Source organism: Lactuca serriola, chromosome 8 (genome assembly GCF_051521515.1).
Source record: "Lactuca serriola cultivar US96UC23 chromosome 8, Lser_US96UC23_V15, whole genome shotgun sequence".
NCBI classification, from domain to species: Eukaryota; Viridiplantae; Streptophyta; class Magnoliopsida; order Asterales; family Asteraceae; genus Lactuca; species Lactuca serriola.
Genome location: NC_136415.1, coordinates 72049840 through 72070143, shown reverse-complemented (window position 1 = coordinate 72070143; position 20304 = coordinate 72049840). Strand labels below are relative to the sequence as shown.

General features: G+C 37.4%; 2 protein-coding genes and 1 long non-coding RNA gene across 6 annotated transcripts; 1 reads left to right on the top strand and 2 right to left on the bottom strand.

Annotated features, from left to right (window-relative positions):
* Positions 1-232: 232 nt before the first annotated feature.
* Positions 233-1801, top strand: LOC145066270 (uncharacterized). Its single transcript, XR_013688711.1, has 2 exons — positions 233-501; positions 1505-1801. It is a non-coding gene; the product is annotated as an uncharacterized LOC145066270 (long non-coding RNA).
* On the bottom strand, positions 1691-14578 carry LOC145066269 (TMV resistance protein N-like). 4 transcript variants are annotated; one of them, XR_013688709.1, is made up of 6 exons: positions 13898-14578; positions 12323-13421; positions 12009-12230; positions 3166-3248; positions 2772-2855; positions 1691-2079 (listed from the first exon to the last, which is right to left on the bottom strand). XR_013688709.1 is itself a non-coding variant. In XM_079013478.1 (5 exons), the coding sequence occupies exons 1-5, from the start codon at positions 14410-14412 to the stop codon at positions 2843-2845; spliced, it is 1932 nt and encodes a 643-aa protein (XP_078869604.1). In that variant the 5' UTR covers positions 14413-14578; the 3' UTR covers positions 2352-2842. The 4 variants fall into 4 exon arrangements, 2 of the variants coding, with proteins under 2 accessions (XP_078869604.1, XP_078869603.1); XM_079013478.1 differs by lacking the exon at positions 1691-2079 and having other exon boundaries at positions 2352-2855; XM_079013477.1 differs by lacking the exon at positions 1691-2079 and having other exon boundaries at positions 2352-2855; positions 3113-3248; positions 13898-14575.
* On the bottom strand, positions 3779-5319 carry LOC145065580 (disease resistance-like protein DSC1). The gene is made up of 3 exons (XM_079012614.1): positions 4567-5319; positions 4410-4476; positions 3779-4298 (listed from the first exon to the last, which is right to left on the bottom strand). Exons 1-3 carry the CDS (start codon positions 5317-5319, stop codon positions 3865-3867), a joined length of 1254 nt encoding a protein of 417 aa, XP_078868740.1. The 3' UTR covers positions 3779-3864.
* Positions 14579-20304: the final 5726 nt, after the last annotated feature.

The window sequence follows — 20304 nt, the reverse complement described above, 5'->3', positions numbered from 1 at the left end:
GAACTTTTAAAGCATAGGGTTAGCCTAGGTCATGTATTGGACCTTTTTGCTTCCACACTTGACTAGGTCTTAAAGATCATTAGTAGGTTTTAATATTAATTTGTAAATTTATTATCTTGCTTAAGTGCAAAAACCATTTTGATATTGAAAATAAAAATATTGATTATGATATGTTTTTTCTTTTTCCTCTGTTTATTGAACAAGTAAAAACTTGATCTTGGCAATGCTTCATCATGAGAAATGAGGTTGGGATCTGAGTAACAAACAATTTTAAGTTAGGATGAAAAAGAAAAAAGAAAAAAAAATGAAAATACCCTAACAAACGCCAATAATGAATCCAAATTCCCAAACACTCCCTTTCCAACAGCCTTGTTCTGATTTACTCCCTTGTTATTGAGTCTTGACAAAAAAAAAAAAAAAAAAAAAAAAAAAAAAAAAAAAAAGGGAGGAGATCAGAAGACGATGATACGGGATTCCAAAATCCTGTAATCCGACTATCAAGTAAGTGAGGAACGATTCAGATGACTCCAATTCGACCTATATTATTATGTACATCGGTCCCCCAATACCCTTTCCATATCATCACACTCGTTCTCCCATTCTCTGTCAATGCAATTGTTCGCCATTTATCTGTTTTTGATTTCATCTTATGCTGTTTTCCTGTTTTCTGTTGAATAGAGGAATCGGCCCTGATTTTAACATCATCAATCTGCTACTTTATGCATCTGGCTTCTTCGGTTTTTCCCATCAAAGGAACCAATTATGCAAATTGTCTTTGATTCGAGATCTCTGTTTAGATATGCTGTTGTCCTGTTGAATATATGATACCCAAATTTATCTGTGATTTTCCCATTAAAGGGACCAATAAGGCAATTAGGCCGCTATATTTTCCAATTCCAATATGGTTTACCTTTTACATAATCCAAAGTCTGATCTGTATATGTTTACAGTTCACATACTAATTAATATCATTATCAATGAGTTACTGACTTATTAGGCTGTGTTAGTGTTTTAGTTCATATAGTACCAGAAGATTCCAAAAAAGATGTACATTGAGCAGCAAACAGAAAAGTAGGGATTCCCTTCCTATTCATTAGCCCAAATTATCAGAAAAAAATGTCATTCTCCCTTGTAGTTTTACTGGATGAAGAAACTCCAATCTAGTTATTGTGGCTTTTAGCCTTTTATGTTGAAGCTGATTGAATGAATTTTATATGTTTTGAACCCATTTTGATCTATTTGTTTATCCTTCTTTATCTTAATTTAGTTACTTAAGTTGATAGCAATCTAGTTGGCATTGATATTCTGCTGATTCCTAGTAAAATATATGAGATCCTACTTTTCCAATTCACAATCCTGAAACTTGATTGCCATTTATTCCAGAAAAAAATGAAATGCTATGGAAAGAATAATTGGATTAAAAGTCGAAAAACTGCCTATAATTGGTCCCCGAAATTAGTTTGAAAATTAAAAGTTTATTTTGAGCTTTTTAATTGTATGCCAGTGCAAAATATGTTCTATGCTGAAGTGGGATCCTCTAATGGCATTATTTGATCCAGCTCGGGATATATCAGTGATGTTCAAACAGTAAGAATTTTCCGTGCTCTTTATCTCAAGTTTGATTGAAAATAGTACAGGTTTTGTAAGGAAAATATCAAGGTAGTAACAACTAACAAAGTTTCTATTAGACTAGGAAACAAAAAATTATTATATGTATTGTATTGTATGTTTGTAGTTCTCGGGGTACCAAAACTGTAACATTTGTTATTATATATATCATAGTGTATGATGAATTCGAAAATGTGGTGTTCCTCAATGAACCAAAGGAAACATATCCTACACATGTCGTTCCACCATATTAAGGCTCCACTGCTACACTAGACTCATGTGAAAGCTCAAATAGAGAACCTTCATCTACCTCCTGCTTGATGACTTTATTATTAGAGAACAACACAGAAAAAGTCATTGTGGTAGATGAAGTGTAAATGTTCCAACCCTAAACAACAATCTACCAAAAAGCCTCCCTGGATTCATATCTTCAATTGCAAGACTGAAAAAGTAATCTTCAATAGCATTATCCTGCCATGGAAAACAACACACTTATGATTCATATGTTTGGGTTTATATAATTACTCATCGTATATTGAGATGTTGGGTTCAATTAATAAAGTTATAGTTTCATTTCGAAATCATTATTAATAACAATAACCCAATAGCTTAAATCTTTGTTGCACTCCAAAGATGTCTAAACTAATTCAAAGCTAAAAACATATACATCAACATTTTCATTGCATATTCCAGAGCTGTCCGAATGATGTGCAGGAAGACAAAGATGAAATAATGTTCTGAAGTTGAGGAAATAAGCAGGTTTCATATCAGATTATCAGGTGCTTTGTGCACATTAACTTATATAGATTGTAAAGCTACACTAAAGTTGCTCGATAAGACCAATACTCAAAGCCACAACAAACAGTTTTACCAATATATCTAAAAACAAATTACAGAATAAATTAGTCAGACTTTTTACACAGGATCCAAAGTTTTTATATGTTAATTAAAGAAACATTTGATTTATCTTACAACCCCTCCAAAGCTCTTTTTTGCAAGCTCTCGTACGATTGTAGAACAACAAGCTACATGGGTTGGAAACTGACTATCGGATTTGCAGGATAACACACGAGATACGACCAACAAATAAGGTGCAACTTATGAGAAAGACAATTGGGCCCTTCAACATTGTTGGTGAAAGAAGAAAGGCACATAGAAGGAACCTTAGCTTCTTGTTTTTAACAAGCTTGGGAATACATGATGAAGACCTTTGATGTATTTATTATCTCTTTAATCATGTCATTTGCCTGCAATAAACAAATAAAATGATGCAAGGGTTGAGTTAGAATATACATGATAGGCTGATATGCATGTCTACGATAGTGCTGAACAGCTTCATTATGTGGGGCACTTCATCAAACCAATCATGTAATCCACCGAGCACCTCTATTTGGTCAAGGTCATTGACATCATTGAAATAAATTACAGTATTTCTATTATTACATAACCTACTTCTCATCTTGGAGTTTTTAACTAAATAGCAGTAGTTGTAAAAAGTATTTACCAAAACAATGTAGTTTGTAAATTATTTACCAAAACATGGTAAATAGAAGGAACCTTGGCTTCTTCATGTTTTTGACAAGCTTAGGAAAAAGTGATGAAGTCCTTTGATGTATTATCTCTTTAATCTTGTCATTTGCCTGCAACAAAGAAATAAAATGATGCAAGGGTTGAGTTGGAATTTTGATAATACGCATGTCTATGAAAGAGCATTAGCCTCATTATGTGATAATAAACTGACACCATAGATCACATCAATCATGTAATCCACCTAGCACCTTTAGCTGGTCAAGGTCATAGACATCATTGAGAACAATTAGAGTATTTCTATTACATAAACCTACTTCTGATCTTGCATCTTCTTGCTCCCTTGATGTGTTATGTTAGACTATAATATCGTGGTAGTTGGAGGCAGTTATATATGATGTGCCTTACAGGTGATTGTTCGCTCTGCTGTGAGTCACACCCTGTCATGATATAGAGGTGGTGCTTTCCTTTGCTGTATAAATACAAAGTGTAGTCATATGAATTAGCTAAAGCTTATATACCAAGCATTCTCTTTCAATACTCGATGTATCTTACAGTATCAAAACCTAGGATCAAATCAGGAGTTTTTACCTTGATATGCAATCACCTTTGCAATCTGTTTTTCAATGTATGATACGCAGTGTAATCGCATTCATAAATTCAGAGTGCAGACTATATGAACCGGCAAAGAGTTGAGAGATATATGGGTGTATGGATCTGATAGATGTTTTATTTCCATATAATATTGATAGAAGACTTAGAATTATCTTGGATCATAAATTCCTTAGATGCATCATTTGCCTCATCCCAAAATTCTGAGCAATCTGTTGCAAATTTTCTTGTTTGCACCGGATCATCTTTACTTTTTCTAGGAACGAGCTCAGCTGCAAATGAAGTCCAATACCCCTTTATGGAAAATGAAATGATATTGTATGATGGACTCAATGATGTGGTCTGCCTCAATGAACTAAAGGAAACATATCCCACGTGTGTCCTAACATCTCCACCATATTCAGGCTCTGGTACCTCATTGGATTCCTGCCAAATCTCAAACCGAGAATCTTCTTCATCTGGATCCTGCTTGATGCTTATATCCATCCACATTGTTAGGTCCTGGGTAACAATACGTATTAAGAACCCACAAAAGTCATTGCACCAATCATCTGGAAGATGCAGTATAAACGTGTCATCATGAGATTGAATATGCTGGGTATATAGGTCCCATTTAACATGTGGGTGACGCTTTGTAAATGTTTTTCCCCTAAAGAACCTACCTACAAACCCCTTTGGAATCTGCTGTTCAAGAACAACATTGATAAAATGATCTTCAATAGCATTTCCCTGCCATAAAAACACATTCATGTATTTGTATGTTTTGATAAATATATGATAAAGATCGAAATTCAAAAGGTACGTAGAGTAGAGGCAAACCTGGAGCATGGAGTCTAGTAATATCTCACCAACAAGTGGACCTACTTTCTTGTCCCCCCGAAGTGAGACTTTCCACAACCATTTACAGTTTGAAATATCTCCAATGCTTTCAAGTGAGCCACAAAAATCTGCTATGACAACGGCCATACTTGATGGCAGCTCCGACAACTCTACAAGTCCTTGGCACCATGACACGTTGAGCCATTTGAGCCGAGGAAGTCGGAAGCAACTAAAACTTAATCGTGAAAACTTATTTCCTCTTAGATCGAGCTGTTGCAAGTTGGGCAACTCTAAAACATTAGAGCCTAGGTCTTTATCTCGCAAGTTGAACCAGTGCAGATCCAACTTTCTTAAGAAGCGGAGTTCTTGCCAGTTGTTAAAAAACCCTAACCGACATAAACATTCTACACCAGGAAGATTGCTGCAACAATTAACAAAAAATTTTGGACAAGATTCTATGTAGGATGCAATTTCATTCCCACTATTATCCAAATCAAGATGTGGTAAATTCTCCATTTTCTGTTGTTGGATCTTTGGAAACTTAACAAGTTTGAGGTGTCCTTTGAATGAAAGGGTATCAAGTTTCTTTATTCCCCTAATCGGTGGAAACATCTCAAGACTGGGACAATATTCTATAGATAAGAAAACAAGCTTTTCCAAGCATCCAAACGATGGATGAATTTCTTCTAAATACCCACATCCATTAAGAATGAACCTTTCAAGATTTGGAAGTCCAATAAAATCTGGTGTCATGATTAGGTTATTCATATCACAAAGTTTCAATAACTTCAAATTTGGCAGCAACTGTTTAATAAAAGTGCAAACAAGTCAAAAATGTATAAAACGTGACAAGATTTGAAGGAAAATGGCACACACACACACGCATAAACTAGTTCCTTCCATCCACATATGGAAATCAACTGAATCAACTGAAGTGTTCAGTTATTTAATAAAATATCTATAAAACATATAAGAAAAACAAGATAATAATAGATCTTTAAACCCAAATCAGTGTTATCAATATTTTATAATGGTCTTTAATCAACAATGACTAATAGATCTTTAAACCCAAAAGGTAACGTAATGGGTGTATGAGTTGGCTGTTCTAAAAATAAATATATGAGATGATAACTTGTTGGAGGATGGGCTTTACATAAATACCATGTACTACAATGACTAATTAATATGTCAATAAACAATTTGTTTTTTGAAAAGTTTATAGTTATGAAGACAAATGGTATTCATGCTTTTTAATACTATAGATACTTGAAATTTACTCTGGATTAGTCATTTCAGTAATTCATCAACTTTGTTTTCTGATATGAACCCACCAAAGTTGACAAAAGTCTATCAGAGGCGCAAGAAGCATTCTCCGGGGGCTGTTTAGTACTTTTCGTAATTTAAAATATTTATGGTAATTATATGGTATTTGATTTTGTTTAGGATTTATCCTCTTACTTGAACCATGGGAAAACCAGACACCCGATCTGATACTGCCGCCTGAAACCTCAACAAGGATCCGACTCTTGATAAGAATCTAGTAGATTTTCAAACACAATCACTGGAGCGGTTCGAGAAGGTGGATCAAGAATTGGTGGAGATGAGGGCAGAATCGGAAAGTAGACAAGCAATTAAGAAATAATGGCCCTCCTACTTAGGGCATCGTAACCACCACCACCACCGCCTACGCAACCAATTCCCCAGGTGACCCCTCCAATTGTTACAATCACTAAGGTGGCTGCTTCTATTCCGCTAAAAACTGCCTCCAGGGGTTGGCAACAGCCACCAATCATGCAACCACACATGCAATCGCAACCCCAACCTTCTTACACGCCACATCCTCCTTTCTGTTCGATGAACAAAGATTCCTTGGACCACCTCCCTTCACCCTGGGGACGGTTCCAACAATAGCAAGTTTAAATCATACACCGGTGATGGATGGGGGATTGAGATCAGCACTTTCCAAGAAGCAATCACATGGGACCAACCATGGCAGCCACCAATCTCTAACCAAGGGCAAGGAAGGGGCCACTGTGAAGGCAACGACGTATATGGGTGGGTGTACAAGGCGGAACAGTTTTTTGCAAGGTTTTGAAAACCGGAACGGACATTGAACCGGCCGTCTTAATGGTCCGATGGTTCAATTGGTCCGACCGGTCCTAAAACCCGTAAAAACCGGTGTATATATATATATATATATATATATATATATATATATATATATATATATATATATATATATATATATATATATTAATGATCCATAGTCTTTGAGGTTTGAAAAGGATTATGTTAAACAATGGGACAATCCTATAGTATCCCACATCGAAAGATAAATAGAATAAAAATTAGTTATTTGGAGTATAAAACGTATGAAGTAAAGGTTTTACATTAAGTAATCCTTATACTTCCCACATCGGTTGGAAGTAAAAACAAAGGTAGCCACTTGCTTATATAAAGAAGGGTCATGCAAATTAGTTCAGCCGGATCCATGCGTTGGGTCCATCAACCGGCGTTTGAAAGTTTAAGTTTTTTTTTTTCTTATAATTTATAAAAACCGGTTTTTCGTTGGTTGAACCGGGCTGGTTGAACCGGTTTTTTGGTGAACCGGACGGTTTTATCCGGTTTGAAAACAAACGGTTTTTAGGCTTGAGAAAACCGGTAACCTGACCGGTTCCCGGTTGAACCGGTCGAACCGGCCGGTCCGGTCCGGTTTTCAAAACATGGGTTTTTTGATATGCAGGGCCTAACCACATTAGGAGAGCGATTACAGACAGTAGTGTTGTGCCTAGAAGGTCCGGTACCAGCTTGGTACCATTGGAATGAACATGGGACACCATTTCAAAGTTGGGAGGAGCTTAAACTCAGGATATTGGAACGTTTTCAGACTTCTTAAGTGGGTGACCTATATGAGCAGTTTTTAGCCATCAAACAGGAGGATAGGCACAAAATTACATGGGGATATTTGAACAGTTGGCGGCTCAACTAGGGGGCATTCGCCGGAGGGTACTTTCGTTAAGGGACTTAAGCCAGATTTGCACAATCCGGTTAAAATGATGCAACCTACAAGGCTTGGACAAACGATTAAGTTGGCCTTGTTGATAGATGAAAGTCGAATGAGTTAATATGTGGGGCCAAACAAGGGCAAGTCAAGAGCAATGGGTAACCATTCTGCGACGGGTGGGGAACGACAACATGGTTCGTAGGCCCTCAAGGACACCTCAGGTGCAACTAACTACTAGAGCCCCTTCTAAAAGAATGACAAACGCGGAGTTTGCAGATACTAAGGCCAAGGGCCTTTGTTTCTGCTGTGGTGGAAAATTTGCATCTGGCCATCGTTGTCCTGACAAAACCCTTTTGCTGGTCGACGTTGAAGAGGAGGAACCCGAGAGGCAGGAGCATGTGCACTTGGACATGGTCTCAATGTCGGCGAGTTCGATAATGGGATTCACGACACCCCATACGATGAAGCCGTGTGGTATGATTAGTGATCAGGAGGAGGTGGTACTCATTGACAATGGTGCCACCCATAATTTTTTTGTCATTACACATTGTAGGGTGATGTGACCACGTCCTCCGGTAATCTGAAGCGGTGGCTCTGGGCGGTTACAGAGTAATCTTGGTCATTCCGGGAGACCTGCAAGGTCACAACAGAGAAGAACAATCTCTCTCTCTCTCTCTCTCTCTCTCTCTCTCTCTCTCTCTCTCTCTCTCTGAGGGAGGAGCTCTTGGAAAAATGCTAAAACGGTCAAGTTAGTGGTTGAATTGAGAGTGTATGGTTAGAGCTGAGAGAGAATGACTTACTCTTTAAGGTGGCGGAGGAGACCTTTTATGCTGGGACCTCTGGCCAATACATGGGACAAGGTCGTCAGCTCCGATAGGATCTAGTGCCTTGATTGATTAATCGTGCTCCTTGTTGTGCCAGAGCTGACGATTGGTTCAGGTAATAAGGTAGTAAAGCTCTGAGCATACTCCTTGTCGCTTGGAGTCATTGGATTTGTCACGGAGTGGAAGGCCCCCGCTGAGGGCTGAGCCTTCAATGTGGGCGTCCGGCTCTAGAGGGACGCCCGTGGCGCGAGACTTCGTTTTGGCGGCTGCAATGGGAGTAGCTTGGTCTGGCGGTCTTCCATGACGCCTTTCAGCAGGGCTGGGCGCAGCTTCTAGCCCGTGCTAAGGGCACATTATCATAGGGCTTCTAGGCTAAGCTGTGAAAGGGCTTCGCAAGATGGGGGTTATGATGGGGAACGAGAAGTGAGATCACAATAGAGGAATATGTAAGGGTATGGTATTAACTATTAACCCTACTTGAATACCAGTTGGTTAATGACTTTTACCCCCTTGGAACTGGGCAGCAACAATATCATATTTGGCATGAAGTAGTTGCATACGTTGGGCGATAAGAGAGTGAATTGGTAGGAATTAACAATAACCTGTTACGGTAACCAAAAAATGAGTAACATTGCGAGGTGAACCCGACCATCACTATTCTAGAAGTTCAGTGTTCGAATCTCAATCCCAAGTTCATCCCACGCTCGATGAACTCGGGACTGAGAGCGTTAACGTTCGACCCTATCGGTTCCCACAATTACAAAAAAGCAAGAACGTACGACTAGTGGATGTGATGATCACAGTGGAGATCATACAGCTGAGCTCTAGCCCATTCTCCAATCCATTTTTACTTGTTAAAAAAAGACAGCAGTGATGCTTCTATGTAGATTATCGTGCCCTGGCAGTTTTGGACAAATTCTAGATCTCGATTATAGACGAGCTATTGGACGAACTTCACGGGGCAGCGGTTTTCAACAAACATGATCTAAAATCAGGGTACCATTAGATTCGGATGAAACCGCAAGATGTTCCAAAAATGGCATTACGCACACACGAGGGACACTACAAGTTCCTTGTAATGCCTTTCGGGTTGACAAACGCTCCATCGACATTCCAGTCGTTAATTAATAAGGTTTTTTACCCTTTGTCTTTTCAAAGATATTTTGGTTTACAACAAAACAATGGAAGAACACCGGGGGAGCACCTCAAAGTCATTTTTGGCTGCCTTAAAACCGAGAGGTTGTTTTTCAACAGAAAGAAAAATGTGTTTTTGACCATGGGAGGGTGGATTATTTCAGTCACGTCGTGACCAAGGATGGGGCCATGGCTGATCATCTGAATAAGATTTTGGCTATGTTAGAGTGGCCGATTCCCAAGACTCTTCGAGAACTTAGTGGGTTCTTGGGTTTAACCAGTTATCACAGAAAATTTGTGCAATGATACAAAAGAAAATTTGCAAGAGCCTTAACAGATCTTTTAAAGAAGGATAAATTTGTTGGGAGTAACGAAGGAACCCATGCATTCCATTAATTACAACAAGCCATGACTCAAGTGCCCGTTTTAGCCTGATTTCTCCAAAAAGTTTACAGTGGAGATGAACGCATCTGGTCAAGGGGTAAGGGCAGTACTAATAGAAGAAGGCCAACCCGTAGCTTATTTCAACCGAGTATTGGGTAGCTAAGCCCAACTCAAATCGGTATAGGAGCGCGGGTTAATGGCAATTGTACTGGCGGTACAAAAATGGTGGTCATATTTGTTAGGACGCCAATTTACAGTATTGACCGATCAAAAGAGCTTGAAATTTTTGCTTGACCAGGGTTTGGTGGCCGGGGAACATCAACGCTAGAATTCAAAGTTATATGGGTTCAATTTCAAAATCTTGTATTGACCTGTGGGAGAGAATGGCGCTGTTGATGCGTTGTCCAGAGACGCGGAGAGGGAGTTTCCTTGTCGGCATTAACGGTTTCTCGGATTAGCAACCATGCTAACTTGCTGGCTAAATTGAGCCTTGACCAGCACATTTATGATATTCAGGCGAAAATTGATTCAGCTGCTGGTGACATGGATGTGTATGAGATCAGGAGGCATGACAGGGGCATGTGTTGTATAAGGGTATGCATATGGGTAAGCTGGTGATTCCACGAACATCTATCTGGGTCTCTCATGTGTTTCACAAATCGCATGCCGGGGCAAGTAGTGGTCATGAAGACATGTAAAAGACGTACCAATGCCTTTCTAGGGAGTTATATTAGATTGGTATGAAGAGGGATGTGGCAAAACCGGTGGTTGAATGTGCCAGATTTCAGTGCAATAAGTACTCCCATTTGGCACCGACAGGGTTGCTCCAACCGTTAAAGCTACCAGAACGGATCTAGGAAGATTTAACCATGGGGTGTTCATCAACCATTTTTTGAAGGAGCTATTTAAGGACTCGGGTACAACCCTAAAATGCAGGACCGCGTACCATCCGCAAACGGATGGCCAGACATAAGTCGTCAATAGAAATTTGGAAACATACTTGTGGTGTTTTTCTTCCACTCAGCCAAAGGAATGGGTGAAATGGCTACCATATATGGGTTGCGTATTGGTATAATACTTCATACCGCTCTTCTATTCGAATGGCCCCATTCAAGCTACTTTATGGACGAGATCCACCGCATTTGATTCGATATGATTCTGATATTGTTGTCACATTTGAGGTGGACAGATATCTACAAGCAAGGGATGAAGTTCTCAAGGAAATTAAGTTGTATCTGCTCCGGGCACAGTAGATTATGAAGACTCATGCTGATGGTAATAGAAGAGATGTGGAATTCGTGGCTGATGACTTGGTTTACTTGAAACTATGACCATATCGGAAGGTTACGGTAGCTAAAAGCACAAACGAGAAGTTGGCTCCGTGTTTCTATGGGCCATTCCAGGTTCTGACTCGAGTGGGCAAAGTGGCGTATAAGTTAAAGCTTCCCGATAATGCTTCTATTCATCCGGTTTTTCATGTTTACTAGCTTAAGAAGGTTGTCGGAAGTCAAGAGGTGCTCACAACCCTTCCCGAGGAATTGACTGCCACGGATGATGGGATGCTGGTTCCAGAAAAGGTGGTGCGAAGCAGAATACAGCGAGGTGTTGAGGAATGGTTGGTCCAGTGGAAAGGCTTACATGAGGAGAAAGCAACTTGGGAAGAGAAAGAGTCGGCTCAGCGACAGTTTCCCGAGTCTTACCTTGAGGACAAGGTGATATTTCAGAGAGAGGGGGGGAGGGGGTTATTGATATGAACCGACCAAAGTTGACAAAGGTGTATCAGAGGCGAAGAAGAAATCAATAGGGGCTGTTTAGTACTTTCCGTAATTAAAAATATTTATAGTAATTATATGGTATTTAATTTTGTTTAGGACATATCCTTTAGGTAGGAGGCTTAAATAAGGAGGGTTAAGCCCCCATTAGGGTTAGACAAGTTTTTCACAGTTTACATTCTGTTTGGAGACTTCCTGATTCTCAAAATTCAGGCTCCCCTTTATTGATTAATCAAAGCATTAGGTTATCTTTGATTCTGTTGTTAATCTGGTCTTATCATTTTCATCTATTAATTAAATAAAGTAATAAACAATACAAATTACCTTACAACCCTCCCAAAGTTGTTTTTGCAAGCCTTCGCACAATATAAGACAGCAAAGCTGCCTTAGTGGAAGGTCATTAGACAATGATAGTTGACCACCTCTTGAATCCATATACCGAAGGTTCTTCATGTTTGCAGAGTAGACCGTAGGAAGATCTTGTTCTTGTTTTTTTGTTGGGTGAAACCGAAAATCCATTTTTATTGCTTCGATCTTGTCAAGTTCCTGTGATAGAAGAACAAAATGGTATCAGGATAGATTCAAAATTTTTGTTTATACATAAATAATACATCATGCAAAGCTAGCTTAACCATTACCGCAGTTGCACCCATAACACATATCTTAAAAATATCTTCCCTCTTCCAAACTCTACTATGTTTTTCAGGATTCTTGCGGTGTTCACCTCTAACGATGTGGTGTCCCATTTCTTGCACCAGATCATGCATATCAAACCTTCCATTGGAAATAGTTATGAGAGCCTTTTGTATCAACACCTTCACTCCTATAACAGGATGAAAACCACAAGCATCAAGCATCTCCATTGCCCTATCTTTCTTCTCCCACCTAAAAAAACATGCTATATCAAGAAACAAGTCTTGCTCAAGTGGTTTAAGTCCATCAAAGCTGACTTTTAGCGCTTCCAAAATATTATCATCCGGGATGTCTTTCAGTCTGGCTAATGTACTCCTCCACTCATGAATGTTTTTGTCACACAAGAAAGAACCGATTACTGTAAGTGCTAATGGAAGCCCACCAGCATAAGAGACAACCTCTTTAGAAAGCTGCCCGTAATCTTCCGTCCATCTGTAATCCCGGCATGCATGCTTGCAAAAGAGCTTAATAGACTCATCATCGTTTAGCAAGCGAATATTGTGCATCACATCTACTCTGTGTGCATTTAATAAATGCACATCTCTTGTTGTGATTATTATTCGACTTCCTTCACCAAACCAATCATGTGATCCAGCTAACGCTTTTAGTTGGTCAAGCTGATTGACATCATCTAGCACAATCAAGACCATTTTGTGGCACAACCTATCCTTTATCATTTGTCTTCCTTCCTCAACTCTCTCTATTGTCACTTGCTTTTGTTTCAAAACACCAAAAATGATTTTCTCTTGCAATTTTTCCGATCCATTTTTGCTTGATTCCTCCCGGATATTTTTTATAAAGCAGCAACCATCAAACTTGCTAGAGATTTCATCATAAATAGCAGACACAAGAGTAGTCTTACCACCACCCCCGACCCCCCATATTCCAATCATGCGCACGCCACCTGAGCCAATTTGTAACTTTGATTTCAGATCTTGCATGCGAGCCTCTATTCCAACCAGGTTTTCATTTGCACTTTGAGTTACTAGATGCAGCCTACGAGAAATTGTGTCAACAATTTCTTTGATAACCTTTGATTCATGCCTACACGTTGGACATACAAGGATAATCAACACATGCTCACATTGACGAAAGAGGTAACGTTTTTCATGTTCCATGAAATAGAAATAAGGGATCATAATCACCATTAAAATTTAATATTTTAAATAGAAGTTGAAAAGTTAAATTTAAAGGTAGTTTGTAACAATTTTCTCGGGAAACATCGAAAATAGTTTCATATAACAAAAAGTGAAGCAAGATGGATGTGTTGCGGCTTGAAGCGAGGCATCAAGTATGCTATTAGAATCAGAACTTAACGAAGTCCATCAAAACTTAATTTAAGGTTATTCATAATCCTAGGACTTGATACATATCTTTTAACTTTACCAAAATGATAAATTGATCTAGTAGAGCCTGTGATTATCTAGTTCATCAACATCATCGAATAATCAAAACATTTAGATAAAAACTTCTAAGATACAAGTATACATGTGTTTCACAAAAACAATGAAGAAAATTACCCATTGGCAATGTGCTTGGATTCCCATCCAGAAATGTTACTTGCATCCATGAGTGCTTTTCTCCAAGATTCAACATTGTTCTCGTTCTCCAACTCATGTTTGGAAAATGTTTCTCCATATTTTCTCTTTTGTTTTCGCACATCAGATGGATCCACATTATAAAATATGGGCAAAACGATTTGGTTTCCGGTATCCTTGCATTTCATGATATGTGCAAGTTCATGTAAGCACCATGAAGAATCTGCATAGTTTTCAGAGAATATGATGACAGCAATTTGTGATTCTTCTATAGCATTCATAAGGGATGGACCTATCGATTCACCCCGAGGAAGTGTTTCATCGTCCTTGTAGGTGTAGATGCCTTGTTGTTCAAGAGCTGTGTAGAGATGATCTACAAAGGTCTTGCGGGTATCCTCTCCTCTAAAGCTAAGAAATACATCATACTTCCATGATTTAGAAGAAAATACCGGAGCGGAAGGGGAAAATGATGATGATGATGATGATGATGATGCCATTGATGTGTTGATATGTTGCCAGTATGTGGTTTGAGCACCTCAATGAAATGAACTTTATACAGACAGATGTGAGTTTCCAATAAAACCTGTTATCATATAGAAAAACCTTGTCAGAACTCATAATTGGAGTAACCGGTTACCACTAATTTAGGTGATATCAGTTGGTTTTAACACAATTACATTATACATACTAATATTTTGCTTATAGCTGTATGTTGAGATTTTTCTGAAAAGACAGGGTGAAAATTTCCCAACACCACCAAACTTTAGCATAATCCCTTTCTGAAATCTTTACTTTGCAAGCTTATACTTCAATTTCCATAGGATTTGTTCCTTTAATATCTTCTTTCAACTTGAATCATTTTGAGTATGTGGATGCTTTGCCTCTACAACTTGACTCTTCTCTCAAGTCTCTAGATTGGTTAACCACAAAGTGAAGATAATGGAAAAGTAAATATAATTCCCTTATCTTTATAATCAATTTTCATAGTTTCAACATTTAACCACCACACTTTTACATTGTACATTCTCACACCAAATTTATTGCATCACCTATGCTATTTGTCAGATAACTTATACCCCAAAATTTCACCAAATACATAAATACCATCTCTGACCTACCGTTCCATACAATAAAATATGGAATAAAGTAATACACCCCAGGGATTTTTACATTAAATAATGATATACACTACATCTTTTACCTAGAGTATATATCTTGGTTAACAATTCATTTGTATTGCATTCAAATTTCAAATCCAATGATTCACTAGTATAGTGTGAACAAAGTTGACCACTTTGGTACAAACCAATAATAATGTCATTACACACCCAGCATTTACATTGTTTACGAACAGCTTCTCCTATTTCATGCACAGGGTACACTCAGAAAGTCAATCGAAATTATGTTACTTAATTTCTTAGTTTAGCGGACTCTATCTATAAACATGATTCCAGGTGTTTCTTAATGAAAAAACAAGAAACTTCCCATCAAGACATGTCTATTTACAGGAAAGTTACTAAAAGTATGGATTTCCTATAAACGGTCCCACACTCCCACTTTCATCTTTAAAATCATGATCTTCCAATAATTTTACACATCATTGCTGCCACTTAGTCATTCTCTATGGATAGAAAGGGATATATTCATATTTATAGATTGATGTCAACATCTATCTCTCCTAGGACAGAGGACACTTATAGCCTTCAAGATTTTTTCACTAAGTCACTACATTACAACTTTCAAAAGCCTACCATGTACAAAATTCACACTCATAATCATCATAACGTCTTCATTTACCATTGTATAATCATCATAAGGTCTTCACAAAGCTTACCTTTATGACCTTTTGCTTTACGGCTAAAACCCATAACTTGTATCCGAATAAAAAAATTTAGTATCTTTATTGAATTCCCCAAGTATTTGGTTCTTAAACGTAGTGAAACACAAATTCAAATAGTGCCAAGCTTACTTGGATTTGCTCAAAAAACACAGCAGCGCACAACGGACCAATCCGCCTATTATATTTTATTTTTGTATCGACAACTCATACACATATCATTAGGCTCATTTACTTCCAAATTCCATTCGTTTATAACATACACAACAGCATACTAACTTCACGAATTGCTTAATTTGATCATCTAACTACACTAATTCAAAAGCTTCACAGCTTTGGACTAAATTAGGTCATAATACGATTTCTCACATTCCGAATTGACATTTTTTTCACTGTTTGATTAAATTTACTTAATAAGTTATATAAAAACATCATTAACAGCTAAGCGCTTCCATTTCTTTCTTATTGATAATTTGTGGCTCATCAAGTTATCAGTTTAGGGAACATACCTCAAATTCCCAGCAGCACCAAACTTTTAGCAGACGCGCTCACTAAGCTCTTCAGTTTGCAAGCTTATACTTCAATTTCGGAAAATTCCTTCCTTAATTTCTCTTTCGAACTTGGATCAATTTGAGTAGGTCGGTATCTTTTCTTCTATCGTTGACTACCCTCTCTCTCAGTTTTAGAAAGAGTAGGAAAAAAAGTAACTATAAATAAGAGAACATTACAATTTTGTTCTCTGAATAATTTTTTAAAATTTTTTGGTCATAAAATAAAGAGTAAAATAAACGAATGGTCCCTGTGGTTTGAGTTAATTTACATGTTTAGTCCTTAACTTAGTTTTAATTCGGACCGTCCTATAGTTTGATTTTGTTACGATGTTGGTCCCTAGCGACTCAAAATGACCAATATAGCCATATCTATTATTTTCATTGTGTTGTTTTATTAACTTATTAAATAAAATTTTAAAAGAAATTTCTTATTAGATATGGCCCCTAGTCTTTCTAATATTGTGAAGAATGAAAGGGAAACCTAAACCACCGGCGACACCTCAGTTCCCCCTTCCTCCTTCTCCCCTCTTTCCGGTGCCACCTCCACAATGCCACTGAAATCGCTACCGCCGACGATGAAAACCTTCACGCAGTTGCCTGGTGTTCATGGGAAATGCGTTGCTCACTCCTCCTTCCAATCATCTTCCCCCTTTTACCCTGAATCAGCGAATCATCCAACAATTATCTGTTGCCCTTCTCCTCTTAACCAATGACACCCACAACCCACCTCAAACCCGTGTCAGCGGATCCCACAAGAAGAAGCAACCTATTGCAGGAGACCCGACGTCCGACGACCAAATCAACCAACGATTTCTGGATTTCGATTTCTTCACTACATGTTTAATCTAAGGTTTAAAATGTCAGACTGAATTAACGTCGAATCATTCCAAGGGCGGAGGATGGGGAACGACTGGAAGCTTCAAGTTAGACCCCTCCGATCCACCAAAATGAAAAAACCAAAGGGAGAAGATTGGATGAAGTAGTGTTGAATTGTGGTTGCCCTTTGTTAAACCTTTAAATCGCAAATCTGTATGTAACAAATTTTCTAATTATTGATCAATCTATCGAGTCTCAATGACATAATATGTTCTCTTGTGTCGATTCACCTAGGGGGTGTTTGGCTTATCTTTTGAGAGGCCAAAAGTTCTTTTTGGAAAAGATAGAATGCAAAAGATGTTTGGTAAAACCATTTTAAAAGTTACTTTTTGATTTTTTATATAAGGAAAATTGACATTTTGAAAAAGTCAGGAAATGCTGTCTTTTTATAAATTTTGTCAAAATGACTTTTGGCTCTAAAAAAGATAAGCCAAACACCCCCCTAGATTGTATTTAGGATTTTTGTATCTGCGATTTTTGTTTCAACGATTTTGCTTTTGGATTTGAGGCACAATTTCAATTTTAGATGTATTTCAGATTTATTGTTTAACTTCACATAGATTTATGGTTGGATTTAAGGTACAAGTTCAATTTTAGATGTATTTTAGATTTATTGTTGAACTTTACATAGATTTATGGTTGGATTTGTGTTTAATTTGGGGTGATTTATATGGTACTGGATCTATGGTCAAAGATGATGACCGGAGTTGGTATCGAGAACTAGATTTATGGTCGGAGATGGTGCCCAGATGTGGTGTCGGAAACGAGAAAAGGATTAAGGTGGAGTGGACTTGTCGGTTCCATTTTCAGTAATATATTAACAATTTACATTATTTAAAATGATAGAAACATGGTGTTCGAGATTAAGTTTCGAGACATAAAACTTTAAGCTTGCAACAGAAAACTTTTCATTTCAAAACTTGAACATATAAATTCCGACAAAAGATCACATTACATGAACATGTGAGATTTAGATCAACAACCATAGAAGGATAAGATTAATAACATTTGTTGTCCTTTGGTCCTCACGGGAGGTTGAAAGATGATGATGATGATGATGGCAAGAACTCAAAGTAGAATCCCTCTAGAGAAAGTCCACCAACAAGCTCCAACACTAGATGAATGCTAGTTCAACTCTTGATAATACAACCTCTTGAGTTTGAACACCCAAAAAAGAATTTTTGGTGTTCAATAGAGTGTATTCTCTTCTTTTATCAACTAACAACTTATAGAGAGAATGAGAGAGTTTGTGAGAGTAAAAATTTCATTTACATGCTTAAGCATGAGGAAAAATGAAAGCCTTTCACTCTTTTTAATCACCTCACACATGCAAGAGTCAATCATGACTAATATAAAAGTCTCTACATGCATTGGACCACCCATAAAGGTGGTATGGAGTGATTATACATGAAATCATGAGAGATAGGAGGGAAAGTTAGTCAAACACTCATTCTCTCTCCTCTTTAATACTCCAAGTCTTCTATTTTATAAACCTAGCTTTTATATTTTATAGACTTTCAACTATATATACATATATTTGTTAGTTTTATTTATTTAATCTAACTCTTTAAATTAAATAAATAAATCTCACACAAAGTGAATCATTTAATAATGAAACAATAAAAGTACTAAACTTTTAATGATTTATACACTCTTCTGAATCGCATTTTATTATTATTATTATTATTACCATGTAATAACAATTCAAGATTTCTAATATTTTAATATAAGTCAAACTCATATACTAAAATTTTAATTCAAGTGTCTACTTGTTATTGGTGTGACCCTATAGGGTCATATGTTATTAGCAATATTGTTTTATTATCAATCTTGAGCAGATAGAACCAACAATCTCCCACTTGCGCAAGATTGAATCGTACAAGGATATACATAGTGGTGAATGTTTAGCAACATTTCACTTACCCCAACAACACATGACGAAGTGCCATTCAACAACATTTAATTCCCATAAGCCCAAAGCTTCAATTGATGTAACTAGGTGATGTATCGGTTATCCTTTTGTTTCGAACATCATGTTAAACATGAGACATGGATCGCAATCATTCTCATTTGGTGTTCAACTTTAGTAAGATTCCTTAGATGTATCACTCTCAACACATAAGAGGAAAAAATTCCACATTGACTACATACGCCTCTTATATAGATCATATTATACCTAATGATGGCCTTATGACTGCATACAACCAATCTATGTCGGTAAGGAAATTGAAATCATATTGTATGATAAAGCCACCGACATTGTGTGCCTGCTTAATGAACTAAATGAGATATTGTTGGATTAGTGTCTAAGTCCATAACTATTTTGGTATGTACTTGACCCGATGGTGCATGGTCCTTTTGGGTTGCCTTCACCAAAGCAACTTGATAGGATGAATTATGGAGAGAGAGGATTAATTATGATTTATTAATATATTATGAGAATAATATATTAAAGGAGAAATCATATTGTTTAATTAATATTAGTCAAGAATTAATAAGAATTAACTTTGTGGCTAAAAGACATTAATTAAACTTAAGGGACTAGAACTGTCAATTGTGTGATAGTTGAATATTGGGCTAATGGACTACATATTAGAGGGGTGGACGAATTCTATGGGTAAACCCATTAGAAATCGTCCAAGGTCTCTAAGGAGGGAGTCCATGGGTTGCTTAGGGCCTAAGCAGTCAAATTAGAGTTTCCTTGTTAGACAACCCTAATAGCCTCACTATTTAAGGATCCCTAGAGCACCAAAAACGTGGTGAACTGATTCCTTAGGGTTTCTACACATTTTTGGTGCCTCCTCTCTTATCATTCTTCATCCTCTTGCTCTTGGTGTTTATGAGCCATTAGAGGAGTGATATTTGTGACTCTAAGCTTTCTAAAGCCATTACAAGGAGGATTTGAGATTGTTATTGCTACATAACAATCAAGGTAAGATCTAAACTCCATTCATAAGTTAATATGATTAATTGTATGCTAGATCTAAGGTTTAAAGTCTTGGATGAATTGCATGTACAATAGAGAAACCTAGATCCAAGCATTAGGGTTTGCATGAGCACATAGGTGATGGGTTTTGGTCATAAGACATCCTACAATATGTTTTATTATGTAATTTTCGTTTTCC